The sequence below is a fragment of the Labrus bergylta genome, chromosome 18, assembly GCF_963930695.1.
Source record: "Labrus bergylta chromosome 18, fLabBer1.1, whole genome shotgun sequence".
In the NCBI taxonomy this organism is placed as follows: Eukaryota; Metazoa; Chordata; class Actinopteri; order Labriformes; family Labridae; genus Labrus; species Labrus bergylta.
Window position 1 is genome coordinate 17,346,024 of NC_089212.1, and position 14,697 is coordinate 17,360,720.

General features: G+C 38.5%; 1 protein-coding gene across 1 annotated transcript in view; it reads right to left on the bottom strand.

The window, feature by feature from the left end:
- kcnh5b (potassium voltage-gated channel, subfamily H (eag-related), member 5b) overlaps positions 1 to 12,897 on the bottom strand; it is a 140,540-nt gene extending 127,643 nt beyond the window's left edge. Inside the window, exons 1-3 of the mRNA XM_020627666.3 lie at positions 12,701 to 12,897; positions 6,552 to 6,675; positions 2,794 to 2,900 (exon numbers count right to left, since the gene is read on the bottom strand). Of these exons, the coding sequence (XP_020483322.1) occupies positions 2,794 to 2,900; positions 6,552 to 6,675; positions 12,701 to 12,773 (304 nt within the window). The 5' untranslated portion in view covers positions 12,774 to 12,897. The remainder of the gene's footprint in view (positions 1 to 2,793; positions 2,901 to 6,551; positions 6,676 to 12,700) is intronic.
- Positions 12,898 to 14,697: the final 1,800 nt, after the last annotated feature.

The following is a 14,697-nucleotide window of genomic DNA, read 5'->3' on the forward strand; positions in this document are numbered from 1 at the left end:
AATGCTTTGGATGGTGTCGAGAACAGCAGAGACAGACATTACCAAATGACATAACCAACCATGAGAATTCAGGTGTCCTTTTAACAATTAGAAGACGTTTTAAGATTAACTAAATGAGCAGTTAATAGTTCATCTGTCCCGTCCTGTAGTACAGATCATTTTGTGCCTACAGTACAAGCAACCGCCAAGGATTGTCTGATGTACCCAATAATCTTCATAAAGAACACTTTGATCCTTCCTTTCCTCCCTCTCCATGTTATTTATTCTTACATCATGTTTAAAAAACCCTCAAACCGATTGAGATTTTTTACCAAGTTAACACGTTCAGGGAACTCACTGTTCTTTCTTCACAGAAGAACTTGAAAGGGTCAAGGCTTTTGTGACATTATAACCTCCTCTCACACTTGTAGGAGAGCAAAAGTTCTGCAAAATTGCCTTTACTTACTGTCATCATTTTTTGTGGATGCAGAGCAGGATTTTCTGGCACAACTTCACCAACTAGCAAGGTGCACGAAGAGTAAAAGGCTTGAAGAGGTCAAAAAGCTCCAGCAACACAAATTAACTAATTTGTTAATAAAGTTAATCTTCTTGTTACAATGGATGTATTTGGCTTGTGGATGTCATTAGGGTCATAATTTCTGTGGATACAAGTTGTTTGTTGTCATCATCCATCTCATTTATATCCAGCCTCTATACAGGCCCGCGCTCTCTTGATTTGTCAGCAAGTTTGAGCCATTTCAAAATTGATCTTTTCATATTTTACTGTTCCTCCCTCTCTGCCTCGTGCTCCTCCGCCTCGCATTTTGCTCTTGTGGGTGATCACTCTTGAAGACAGGAACACTTGGAACTATTTTTGTCTGCACTCTTTGTCTGTTATGCTCCTCTCCGATGCTACAGATCCAAAATTCACAGCTCACTCTTTTGCTGCGCTATCAAACTGGACAGAAGAATATGTCTCTCTACCCGAGTTGTGCAGGTCAAGTTATGTTCCAAAAATGCTTGATTTCTTAAATGTATTTCCATTAAGAGTTATTAAGAAATAGCAATTTCTCTTAAATACTTTAGCTGATTCCAAACCATATATCTGTTATGTGGCACTCAGTGCTGGCAATGGTTCAAATCCCCCATACCTCAAAACACATGAATAATAAAAGACTATACATTTCAAACAAAGGTGCATAATGAATAAATTAAAGGCCTGATGAATTAATTTATGAACTTTTTTTCATTAATCATTTATTCTTATATTGCATGAATTCATAAATCAGCTAAATGCTCGTCTAAATAAAACTTCAAGCACAAGAGGAAATTTAATAGTAGCGGTACTCAAGCAAGCTTGAGAAGGAAACTACAGTGTCGACATTTCACTAGCAATGTCTCTTACACATTATACCCAATGAATTTCACTTTCTCTAAAAAAACATATAAAGGAATTTAAGTCAGATAGTTAGACAGTTGGAAAAAGGAAAATAAGGAGTTAAAGCAACATTATAGAGAAATCGCCGTAGTGCGCTTTGGCGCCTATCGAAGGTCTGTGAGTTCAATCGTCTTATAAACACATAGTGTTTTGTTATAGCCAGCACGGCAGACTTGCAGCCTACTGCTTCGTTAAGCTCTCACAAACGTGTTAGAGCCTATATTATATGTACACTTGTCCAGCTTCTTGCTCAGTCTCTTTTTTTCTCTTCTTAGCTCATCACCATCACCGTCCTCTATCCCTCAGCTTCAGCCATCATATCAAACAGTACAGAGACGAGCTAACAGGCGTTGTTTTTGATTTAATGTTGGTGTGTGAATTAGTGCTGTGAAGCCGTACGCACTTCTCCCCAAGAGAGCCGAGTCACTGCCAAAGTTACATAGTGCAGAAAACAGGAGACAGGGGTGTTATGTGGACATGGGATAGACCACATTCTACCTTTTGAAAGTTATTGTAGTATTAGGTCGACTTTGAAAGGTCTCCATTTTACCTTAAAAGTAATTTAATGAAGTTTTATTATTAATTTATCAAACAAAACAATCTAATACAAACATCAATCTCTCATTTCAAATGAAAAAGAGCAGAAAGAAGTATAACCTTCTATAATCTGCTCCTCTTTTACAAAAAATTAATGAACAATTACAGCTGCTCTGAAAAAAAATCTATTTCATTTTACAAATTAGCTTTATTAACAAGGAATATGCACACACAGGGGATTTGACTACAGTTTATTTTTTTTTATTTATGATAAAGACAAATTTAATGTTTAACTTAGTTTAACAAAGGAACTTGTGAAGTTATATTGCAGGAAGTTGATGCCAGCGAAGCAGAACAGTAAACCTTGTTCATCTTTTGTTCTTAAAATACATTTGTAAAAGTTGCAAAACCCGGCAGCACCAAGAGACCTCTAAGGAAAGAAGTCGTTTGAAAGTCCAATAATATAATCTGGATTATTTAAACCACTTGAGATCAGTGCAACTAATTTACTCTACCAAGCACTAGAGATGAAAATTAAAATGTAAGTATCTCCATAATGAAAAATACACACTGTTTGTTAATACAAGCTCTCCAAACTTGAAAACTGGCTTCTCATCTGGGTTTTATTTCTTTCAGATTAAATAAATGTGGGTAGGGTGGACACGGCAAGAACATGTGATGTCACTTTGGCTCGTGGAAATTGTGAGCAGCATTTTTCACTATTTTCTGACATTTAAAAATAATGCTTAGTCTCAGCAATTCACTCTATTCTTCTGGATATATAGTCGTTTTACAAACACATGACAGAGGAGACAAATAGTCAGGTAATGAACACTCACTGTTCTTCCTGTAGAGAAGGATTTCGAAGCAGTTGGACTCATAGTTGTCGAACGTCTGCCTGACCTTGTCGATGGACTTCTTGTCGGTCAGCTCTCCGTACATAAAACTAGGCAGAAAAAAAAAAGACACAGCAGCGATCAATGCTGACTTTTAATCTCTACCCCTCTGTTACAGTATATCACACATGCTTTTAATGGCATTGTCAATGTGTTTTCTTACCGTAACCAGGTCCATTAAGTTTTATGCTTGCTTTATAGAGTAAAGAGTCACGGCAGCAGCATAAATGTCACTCACTGTGAAGGACTGAGGATCGGTTTGGGATTGGTGCAGTTTGCATTTCCTGGCATGGTTGTAATTATTATTCCTCAAAGGGCTGAGGACGTTTTAATCTGCGCTTAATAATTAGTCTGAGTGATTAGATTCTTTCCCAACAGCCTCAGTGTCCTCGAGGACACGAAGGTTGTCACATTAAATGGAACAAAAACACATTGGAATATTTCCTGGTGTTTTCACACAAAAAAAAAACCCTTCTAGGAAAAAAACTTTAACTTGTGTAATTGGTCTTATGTGTTTGTAGCTAGTGTACTTGTTTAATATTAGATGAGGAATCCAATCATCCCCGACCACTGAGTGCAGTCACATTGAATCTTAAAGTGCATCTATGATCTAAAAGTTCCTCCCACTTCCTAGAATGGATGCGACCACTGCAGAGAAAATGCTCTGCAGCGGTCGCATCCATCCAAAATGATCAGGAAATGTGGTTCATAACCTTACAAGTGAAATAATTGTAATGTACATATTTGGTAAATTGTCTCCATTAAGGGCCTGTGTCCATTGAGGGCACTTTTTGCACTGGCAGTGCCCACAAACTCAGTTTGAGAGCGCTTCTTAATGGAGCTTATTGTTGCTAGGTTAGGAAATGGAACTTCTGCTTCCCTCGGTAGCCTTAGGTTGGTTTTGGTAGCTCTGTATGCTTAATATTTTCCTTTAATTGAGGAAATATCACCAAGAAAACATGAAAGTTATGTTAATGAATTCTGTCCTGGCATTAGCAGCAGCTCTAGACCTGGAAACTGTTCCCTAGGAAGAAGAAAAACAGAGTCTGGCTAGTGAGAGGACACTGGCCCTAATGCTCTTGCAGTTTCAACCACAAGTGCAAAACTCAACACGAAGCCAAGCTAATCCCTCCCACAGGGTTTGACTGACAGCACTGAGAACAAAAAAAAGACAAACAAATCAATGCAAAATGTTTTGTTTTGAACATATTTCAGCCTGGAAAAGCAGAAACTTGATGAGTTGATAAGTAGCGATAACTAGTTTATTTTGAATGAGAATAAACAGTAGTAACAACTGATAGAAGAAAGGTGTGGTACATTTAAACATCCTTCAGCTAACATGCTAATGGGCTTAGAATATGAACGCAGCCCAGTGAAATAATTAGATGACAATTTAGAGCTGGAGCCCTAGAGAAATGTTAAAATTAAAATGATAATTCAAGCCTTCCTGATTAAATTTGGACCTTAAGTTTCATTTTGTATTAACATTAACTAGGATGGAAATCAGGGGACATTATTACAAAGTATCAGGAGTTCATATTTAATTCTTAACAAAAATGCAAGTTGTAGCAGGGAGGCTCAGTTTGAGAAGTAGTTTACAGTTTTTGTTGAAGAAGTGGACTTTTCCCTAATACGACTGTTTTGGGAAAATAATTGTATAATAAGACTAAGAAGAAAAAACAGCCAAAGGACACTTTGTGAGTCTGGGGGCAAAGGTTGAAGGGCCCAAACTATATTTAAGATCTTTTCATGGGCCTTCAGCAGATTTAAAACAGTCTATAATATATACATATATATAGTTGTTTGCAGTTATTCCACTAAAGAATTATCTGCTCAAAACCTTCCTGACGGGAATCATTTGCGGTCCAAACATTTAAAAACACCTCATGTTTCACCAGATAAAGTAAATATTAGAAGAAAATGAATACAAGTGAGCAGAACAGCGGTATTTCCGTCTTTCCTCCCTGATAATTCATCATAAGAAAGTCTAGAATCTCAAAACAGATACTCTGTTTCACGATTCTTGTGTTTGCACTTCAGTAAAGTTCAGGGACCTCTGGTTAGTCTCAGAGTGTTGATCCATTTTAAGTCAGTCATTTTTCGATACTTTGTGGTTAACACAATACAAGTTTAAAATAAAACCTCAAATCTTCAGTCATATTTTGCAAAATGCTGCCACAAGCGAAGAAATGTGGAATTGTTGCCTCTGTTGGCAACATTTCTGTACTTGTGAAATGAAGACAGTGTGAATATTTGGTGTGTAGGACTGTATTTTGATTTACATGGAATTGAAACAGGTATTCAAAGTTTGTTTTTTACTAGAATCGTATACAAGTTTTAAAAACTTGACATGTGACAACTCTAATTCCTTTGCATCAGAATAACAAAGTCAAACCCTTGTACTGCAGTCAAAAGAGCAGAATTTACTCCCCAACATGGCAGTGGGCCCAGTTAACACACACCCCCTCCTTCATCACTTTGGCAGCAGCCTGTACGTTTAAGCTCTCAGCGGGCTCTGGTATCCTCTCAGAGTGACGTCTGAGTGGATTGTCCGTCTCAGAGTCCTCTCTCCTAAGCAGCAGGAGGGAGTGGACGGATAATTTTCACAGCCCCTTTCCTATTCTCACACGGCTCAGTGTTCCAGGGAGCCTTTTTAGCTGCTGGCTACTCAAGGCCGTCACCCCCCTGCGGGTGTGAGAGGCGCCTGAGGAGAGGAGTCGTCCTTTGGAGTCAAATTTTTGAAAACGTCTTGACTGACAGGCGAGGAGGACACCGTCCTCGAGCTGGACCGAACAGAGCTCCCCTGGCAGCTCTAAATTGGATTCATTTCAGAGTCTCACTGAGCACTAGACCATCTCCCCCCTCTCCTTCTCGCTCTTTTATTAGCCCGAGTAGTAATGCTAGAAGCTTTTTTCTGTCTCTTTTTATTGCAGTCTTATTCTGCTGAACTCCTCATTCTTTAAGCATGACATTTGAGCTGTTCTGGAGCTTTAAAAAAAAAAAAAAAACTCATGTACTGTACATGGCTCTCCAGTGCAGCACTGTGTAATTTTAACATCGAGATACGATATGATACAACAAGGAACGGTACGGTATGTTACAACTCTATCTGCTATGATACCATACAGTAATGGTAAGATTAAATATTCAACAACTGAGATTTTTTTCTAGATTTTAATCGTGGAGTTTTATGTTTGGACAGTAGCAGGAAGGCACAGAAACGAGTCACACTTTCATCTTAACTGTGTCTCTCACTGTGTTTAAATAATGGATGAAGCTGAATAAATAAATGACCTATTCAGTGATTCCTGCAGGATAAATGGAGCACTCTTAAAGGACATGGTTTAAGTTTTAATAATAATGACTCAGGGGTACTGTGGTGTGGTTTTAACTCATAAGGAAGTGATGTTGTAAAAAAAATTGTTGTTTTTTGTCAGTTGTAGTAAAGCACTAAAATCGTCAAAAATATACAAACTTACTTTACTCTAGACATATGCCTGTTGAGGATAGAGTACAAAATGATATGTTAATGTAAAAGGAATTATGGATAGTTAGTTACACTGCATTAAGTGCAATTGCCTCAAAGCAACAACAATATGGAGCCATTATAGCTCCCTTTACAGTGAGACTTTAATCCTGTAGATTTACACAGAACAACTATAACTGTGCAAAGTCAAAATAAGAAATATCATGAACTTTACCTGCATGTGCTGCTCTTCTGCATGACTTCAGCCCTGTGGAAGCCAGACAGTTTGCAGAATCCGTCATTGCTGTACACTACAGGCCACTCGACGATCTGGGCGTTTCCCAGGAGGAAGCTGGTCTCTGAAAGACGGAGAGAGGACAGAGAGAAGACATCAGCTTCCAGTGATCAATAATGGAATACCGACAAAAGGCTGCAAAGCTTCTCAGCCTCTGGAGAAGATTACAAAGACATGTAAGAGCGCTCTGGGTCAGTTCGTGTTTGGTCTATATGCTCGAGATGCCAATTAATACCAAAGAGACGCGGACATTACTGTAAAGACAAGTTATGAGCCTGACAGGTGAGCGAAGCTACAATACAGTCAACATCAGAGCTAAACTGGCCTTCAGATCAAAGTTCTGAAGCTTTTTTATTCTTCCAAATGCTTTTTTGTTTTTTTCAAAAACATGGAGTCAAACTCAACTTTTCAATTAACATAAATATGAGGTTCACAAACGCATGAAAATTTGGAAAATGAAGGAGGATGATTGTTAACCACTCTAGTGAACTGCACAGATCGAGTAGTTATTCTGCACGAGCTACAAGCAGCTGCAGTCGGATATAAAAACAGTCAGTCTGAACAGAGCACACGGTACAACATCTGCAAGGGGACATTCAGCATTTTTTTATTTTTCTCTGTCTTTCATAATAACACAAATTATTAATCATTCTTTGAATGTTCTGCACATGGTGGTAGCTTTGGTCACCAGGGAGAATAATTGAGGTGGTTTTGACTGCTTAACAATTGATGATCCTGTATTCTGTATTATCAACCATTCCCCAAGTCCACTGAATCCATTTTTAATTGATGAAAATCAATTAACTAACACGAGAATTTTTTTTTTATTGTATTTAAAGGAAAATCCTCTGATGTCTCACTTTTGTAGCTTTGGCCAAAGCGTTTATAATTTAGCTTAATGGTTATGAGAATATAAGAATATATGTGAAGAAAAAAGTCATGCAGATTATCTTTAACAGCTATATGGAGATGAAACTGAAGGCCAGTTAAATATGTTGTAAGTAATCCCTCTTTTCACAGGGAAACTCTGCATGGAGCAAAATATTCATCTGTAAACTGATGGATGTTATACAATGATTCAGTGTGCTGGTCTGTCTTTATTTTCTAAAAGGGTCTGATTAGCATTCAGGGGGTTTGTAAAAAAAAAAAAAAAAAATCCAGGCTGGATCAAACTGAGATGAATTCAGTTACGAGGAGAGATGGCCTTCAATCGGAGCATTTAAGGACACTCAGGAGTTGATAGTCAGCAGTGGAACAATGAAACCCAAGAAGGCTTCAGCAACTGAATCAAGAGTCTCAAATGGGGTGTCATTTAAAATCCCCAACAAGAAACCCAAAGAAAACAACACACAAACATAAGGAACAACAAAGTTTAAGCTTCTCTTTAGTTATTTTCAGATTCTTGGTTTACAGTTTCCTAGAAGAACGGGAAGTACCAACAAGGAATACTTTAAGCAGTTCTACAGTACTTGTGTTTTCAATTAAAATAATTAATTGTTCATTGTACGTTTTCTGCTGTCATTTTTTTTGGAAGTCTTGCAATAATTCTTTGAAGGAATCAGTCTCAAACCACTCAAGCTCCATTGAATTGTCAAAAAGCCCAGACACCTGTTTTAGAAAACAGTCACGCTGAAATATATGATGCAAGGTTAATGCATTAAACAAATAAAACTGCCAGAAACGTATTTCAACATCTTCTAGATCTGTTTTAAGAGCCGAGTTTGCTTGCCTGGAAAGAGTGAATTTCAGGATGAAAAGACAGAAAAAGCTCTGCAGGTTTGACTTGTGCATGCCCAAAAACATCACATGAATGCAGCATTTCCCACTGTTCACTGTATGTTTACAGCAGGCAGGAAAATCAACTGAAACAGCAGTTAAAGTATAGAAATGCGTATCCTTTCTGCAGTGAAACTGATGAATTCAGGTTAACACAGCTTTACAGCGAGAGGATTTAAACCCTCCAACAGCACATCCATTGATTTCACTGGTCAGCCAACTGATGACATAAAAAATATAGTAACTATAATAAAAATGTTCTTGCTGAAGTCAGGGGAAAAACTTCTATTATACCAGAAGTGGACACTGCAGTCCAGTGGATATCTGATTGTTAATAAAAGTACCAGTTTGTTCTTTTTATCAGAACAAGTGAGCACACACTGGGAAAAAATGCACATGGTATTTTAGGACATACAAGCACAGTGACCTTTAATGTGATGTTAATTATCTGCATGAAGGTGTGACAGGGGGCTGACAGTAAGACACTGAGACTCTAAACTATATCCTCCTCATTTACATTTTTTTTCTAGAAGAAGTTCAGAATTCTTTTACAGTACTTTTTGCCTAAATGTATGTCAAATTTGTTGTTGTTCAAATTTTTGGCCATGGGAAAAATACTTGTCATTGGGATAAGGACGGTGCTGACAATGCTTCCAGTGATGAAAATTTGCTAAGACAAACAGTAAGAAAAGACAAATTAGAATTAAAATTTGAAAATTCTCTCTCCTCTATGAATTTAAAGCTCATAAATAATTGTCTCAATGGCTCCTTACAAGCTAAGAGAACTCGTCGTACTTTAGTCTTATTCTTTTACCTGCCCTTAATCCTCTTCCCTTTCTTCACTACTGTTCAATAACCGATCTATAAGATGGTTTTCCAACCTGCAATAAGCTCCAGAAAAGTTGGAAAAGAACAGTAATTTTGTCCTCTTTGTCACTATGGTGACAAAGTGCTATTCACGGGGTGTAAATGTGTTAGGGAAATAAACCAGCTTTGTGATCATTATGCCGTGACTAAAGACTAATAAATCAATCGAGACATTATTGAACTGAAAATAAACCACACATCCCCTCAGTGCATTTTCACCTAATTGCAGCCAGAAAATCTAACAAAGTCCATGTTGATCTGATGAAATGTACGCCAATCCTTACAGTGTGGAGCTGTGCCTGTCAAGATACTATATTTTCCCTGGCTGATTCCAGGGGCAAAACTGTATATTTTCTATTCCACAATTGGTAAGAAAGGAAAAGAGCAGCCAGTACCGTGAGATCACCATGGAAATATCTTGTTACCGAGGAATAGAAATGTTCATTATCTTATGCTGACTGATATGTGCATGTCATTAACTTGACATAAAAAGCAGGTTGAGTTTTCAAGATGAAAATGTAATTCATCACAATAAACATGTTTTGAATCTCAAGATATTTGTATATCTGAGGAGAAATACCAGAAAAACGAATTACTTAATGTTTCTCTGAATGGCCCCTTTACCTGTGGGGTTCCTCATGGCTCTGTTTTGGTGCCTTTTCTGTTATATCTAAGCTTCCTTCTGGTTCCTCTTACAAGGAAAAACAGAATCTCTTTTCACTGCTTTGCAGATAACACCTAAGTTTATTTCCTGCTTATATCCACAGCCCTACGTTACAACTCCTGTTTGGCTGCTTTCAAAATATCAAAGATTGGATGGACCAAAACTTCCTGAAACTTAAGCAGCAGATATTTGAATAAAATCTGGTTTTCTGATTTCTGTGATTTTAGTACAGTCTGGTGTGTGGCTCAATAATTGGTAACCATTGATCTGACATTTTTGGCTTTAATCACTTACTTTCAAGTGCTGACATGGCAATCCTGATCTTGGATAAAACAATAAGAGGTAACCACCGTTTGTTTTCTCAAAATGAAGCGGTTGAATATCTTGTTCTTGAGATACCCTAAATAACATCTCGTAATAATGCAATTTAGTTAAAAAATAATGCATGTCCTCTTAATGTAGTTATTTTGAATGTTTCAGGACAGCAGTGTCTCACTTTTCTTATTCACATCTCAAAGCAAATCACACAAGTGCAGTGCATTGGGTCACAACTTGATAGGCAGCAAACAGATGAGGGGGAGATGAGGGTGCTGGATTGTTCTGCTCCCTTTGCAAACATTTGCAAATGTATGTGATTATTTTTTTTGCACAAAAAGGAACTTCACTGTTACTTAAATTCATCACTTTCTTGTTTTAAGCCTAAATTAGGCCTCCTGTTGTCTCCTGTGTGACTTTTGAATTGTAGAACTAACTTAGACTTAACGCAACACAAAAAAAAAACTCCAGTCATCTTGACCTTTTATTTTCTCCACTTTCTTCACAGCCAATTACTTAGCTGGACCAAGGTTCGACCATTCAGGCAGCCCAAAGATTGATTTCTGCATTGACGAAAGTGTAGACACCTCTGAAACAGTAAACCACCATTAATTACATTACATCCTAAAATGTACATTACTTAAGCAAAATATTGAATTTTTTCGAAAATGTACTTAAATTAAACGTAAGCGCTTTTTGTGGGCAAAATAGATGTCAAATCTCTATGTTTTCTATACATACTTGATCTGCTTTTGATTCATGGAAAGTATCATAGACATACCACCAAGTCCTCAAACTAAAAACAAATTAAAACGTTCTCTCTGGGGCACAAGTAGTGTAGTGATTAGTGCACACCCCATGTACAGAGACTGCGGTCCTTCAAGCAGGTGGCCCGGGTTGGATTCTGACCTGTGGCCCCTTTCCAACAAGTAGTTCCTAACTGTCTCTCTCCCCGACTTGTGACTCCTTTTACTGTCCTGTTGCTAAATAAAGGCCTACAAAGCCCAACAATAACATCTTAAAAAAAACAGTTCTCACTCTGTGTTTATAGGTATCATGAAACCTAATTAATATAAATATATATGTAAAATACGCTCTCTCACAAAACTAATCCTTGAGAACAGAGAAAGGTCAAACAAACATCTAAATACCTCGTCCATGGTTTAAGTCCAAAGATTACAAAACCTTTCTGACTTAAGCATCTGATGATCTGAGGCCCCCCAAAAAAGTTCCACAATCTGGACGTTGTGAACGCTTCACATCCAGCTAATTGCTTCGGGACTTCTCAGGCAGACAATAAAACAACAGATCACTACGACTCCAGCCCCGTGGCTCTCCAATTAGCGCTGAAACGCCCCGAGAGATCAGCGCAGCAGTCTCGTGCCTATCCCAGAGGCACAAACACCGCGATGACACAAACAGACACGTTTCTAGAAGCATCTTTTTTTCCCTGACCTTAACTCCGAGTACTCAGCAAGCCTGCACCCACATCCGCAGCCCTGCATGACTTTCATTCCGGCCAACATACTCCGCAGAGTTTTCTGGGAAGACAACAGAAAGCAATCCATCTAATCAGAGTTAAGAGCGCGTGTTTCTCAGGCCGGTGCCAAGTCTGGCGCAGTATATGGCGCAGATGGACCCTGATAAAACAAAATACCAATAATTCATCCTGGTATAATACTGAACACATTTAGATGATGAATGGGCGTAGGTGAGCAGTTATTCATTTCTTTCCTCAGAAATCACTCAATTACTTCTCAGCCCCTCACTTTGTTTGCATAAAATAAAACGCAGCTCTACATACAGACGGATCGAAACTAACCAAGGCTATTTCAGTAACGCCTCCCTGCTCATGGAGACAGGTTATTAAAAATGATGGCATTAGGAAGAGGCGGTTTAATTCAGAGGTAGTGATCAGAGGGCTCCAACTGAACGGCTGCCGGTTTAGAAACACAACCTGGCGACTTAATGAAGAAAAATACTATTTTGATCTTCAATCAACTCGTCTTTCCGCTCTCAAGATTGAACCCATTATATCGAGGGACAAGTGACGTAATTTAATCTGTAAAAGTCAGACACAGAATAAGTACATTGGGAAGAAAACGGTGCGTAAACTCCCTCTGAGCATCTTGAGGGAAACAACCATCAAAATGAACACAAATTGTACACTCTTTCCTCAAAACTGAAATGTGCGCTTCTCCCAGTGAAATATCGTCCCTTGTCATAACTTAGATGAGTTGAACGCAACTTATTAAAGTGTTTAAAGCCATAAACGCTCGTAAACAGAGAGGGTAAATTCCATGATTGAAAAATAAGTGTGGGCACAAAGTAAGATTAGGTGGTTTTATCTTCCACCCAACCTCCGTGGCAGCACTGGCAGGCTATAACATTGTATTCCAGCAGAGTCCGGGTCAACGTGAAACCAAAGCACCCCCAAGATAAGCCTCTCTCCGGCGCGCGGACTCACCGCTTGAACGCCGGACGATGTTCTCCAGGAAAGTGTTCTGCGGTGCCACAAGCCCTCTCTTTCCCCCGGGCATCCTGCTGCGGGCGGGCGGAGCTGGTGTCGGTCCGGGTCTGTGTCGTAGTGTCTTCTGCTCTGTGGTCGGTTCTGACGCTGGCTCTCAGTCGGGCCGATGGAGAAGAAGCTCATTGTAACCGTGCGCTCTGGCTGCTCGGGGCGCACTGAGCCACGGCGGAGGCGCTGCATTCCGCTGCCACACCAGAGCGCCAGGACGCATGCGTGTGAATACTGCTGTGGGCTCGGTCCCCCAAATATTTACGTGCTGTATGTTTCTTAGTGTACAGACAGGTAGGATGGGTGCAATGTTTAAGATTTTTCTTTTATATCAGTTAAAACATTTATAAGAAATGTCACATTGATTTTTGTTCACCACAAAATATTCCTTGACCTAAAATTGTTGTTTGCGTGACAATAAAACACGGCACTCAAGAGTTTTCTTGAACAACTTTAATTCTTTATTTAGACCCTCACATGCGATCAACGTGAAATAACTGATTCTAATGATATCCATAAATAATTACGTTAACTAATAAATGTTAACTGCAACCTATTTGATTTCAGTAAATATTAAATATGAAACATTTTAACTGTAAAGTATTAAAGTAATTCATGATTCCCTCACTTGAATGTTATGTAATGCTAATTAACTACCTGATAAAATACAGAAAAAAAAATGCAGTTTGCAGTCATGCAAGTTATTGAAGTTATTAATGAATGCTTTCTATGATTTACTCAAGTTTGTTGTTGTCAATATTAGTTCATTGTTGCTATATCCATCACTAATTGTTGTGTATTATCTGTCTAACCCATATAAATGTAAATTTAACATGTAAATTTGTGGTTCTTAAAGTGAGGTTTCATATGACTTTCTAGTCTGGTACAGTGACTTGATATTAACAAAGGCTGTTACATTTTATCATACAGTCATTTGTTTTGTTTTTTTAAAGTAAATCCCCTGTTCCTGATCAATGTTTATGCATACATAAACGTGGCATCAACCAAACTTATATTTACAAAGAATATAAATTATGATATTGCCCAGAATGCTCAGCAACTCATTTAAGAAATTCACCACAGGTGTAAGCAAAAGTTCCTGATTCAAGGGGATCAGATTTCCATGAAGAGGTATTTAACAAATAACTGTTTTCTTACGATGAAGCAGTGAAAACCTTTTTTTTTTTTCTGAACAGGGGTCTCTCATGAATGCTAATTAGAGTGTATGAAGGGTTAACGGGGCCCCTGAGAGCCGAAGGCATCAACCATAGCAACCAGAGCTCCGTGCAGGACATCAACACATTTTATCTACTGTACCATTTATTTTACTTTAAACAGTTCTTAATGAAAGGATCTAAATTAATGCTTGAGGATAGAATGATGACGCAGTATTCTGAAACTCTAGTCGTATGCATTTCATTTGAAAGCACTCGGTCCCCCCCCCTTCTGAAATTGGGATTGATTTTGACAATTTGAATGGAGTTGTGATATTACTAAACCTCATAGGATTAAATAGGCCTACACCATAATACTAAAAAGAAATGCCAAAATGAACCATTAACTCAAACATAAATATTATGTGAACATTAGTCAGTTGACACCCTTTCCCTGAAGTTAAACTGAATCTCAAAGTCTCATTCACAAAGCTCTCATCTCATTTTTGCACCTGTTAACACCTGCTGATTCCCATCAGACGCCGTCAAGAAGACTGTCGACATCCCCTCAGCGTAGATATACAGCACTGTGTGTGTGTGTGTGTGTGTGTGTGTGTGTGTGTGTGTGTGTGTGTGTGTGTGTTCCAAAACGCTCCTGCGGGACGCTCCTAATTGGCCTAGTTGCATCATGGGGTATCAAACATATGTGACAGCGCAGGTCAGACAGCTGCCATCTGCTCCAACAGACTCATCTCTGCAGACTCTCTCTCTCTTACATTAACTGAATGTCCC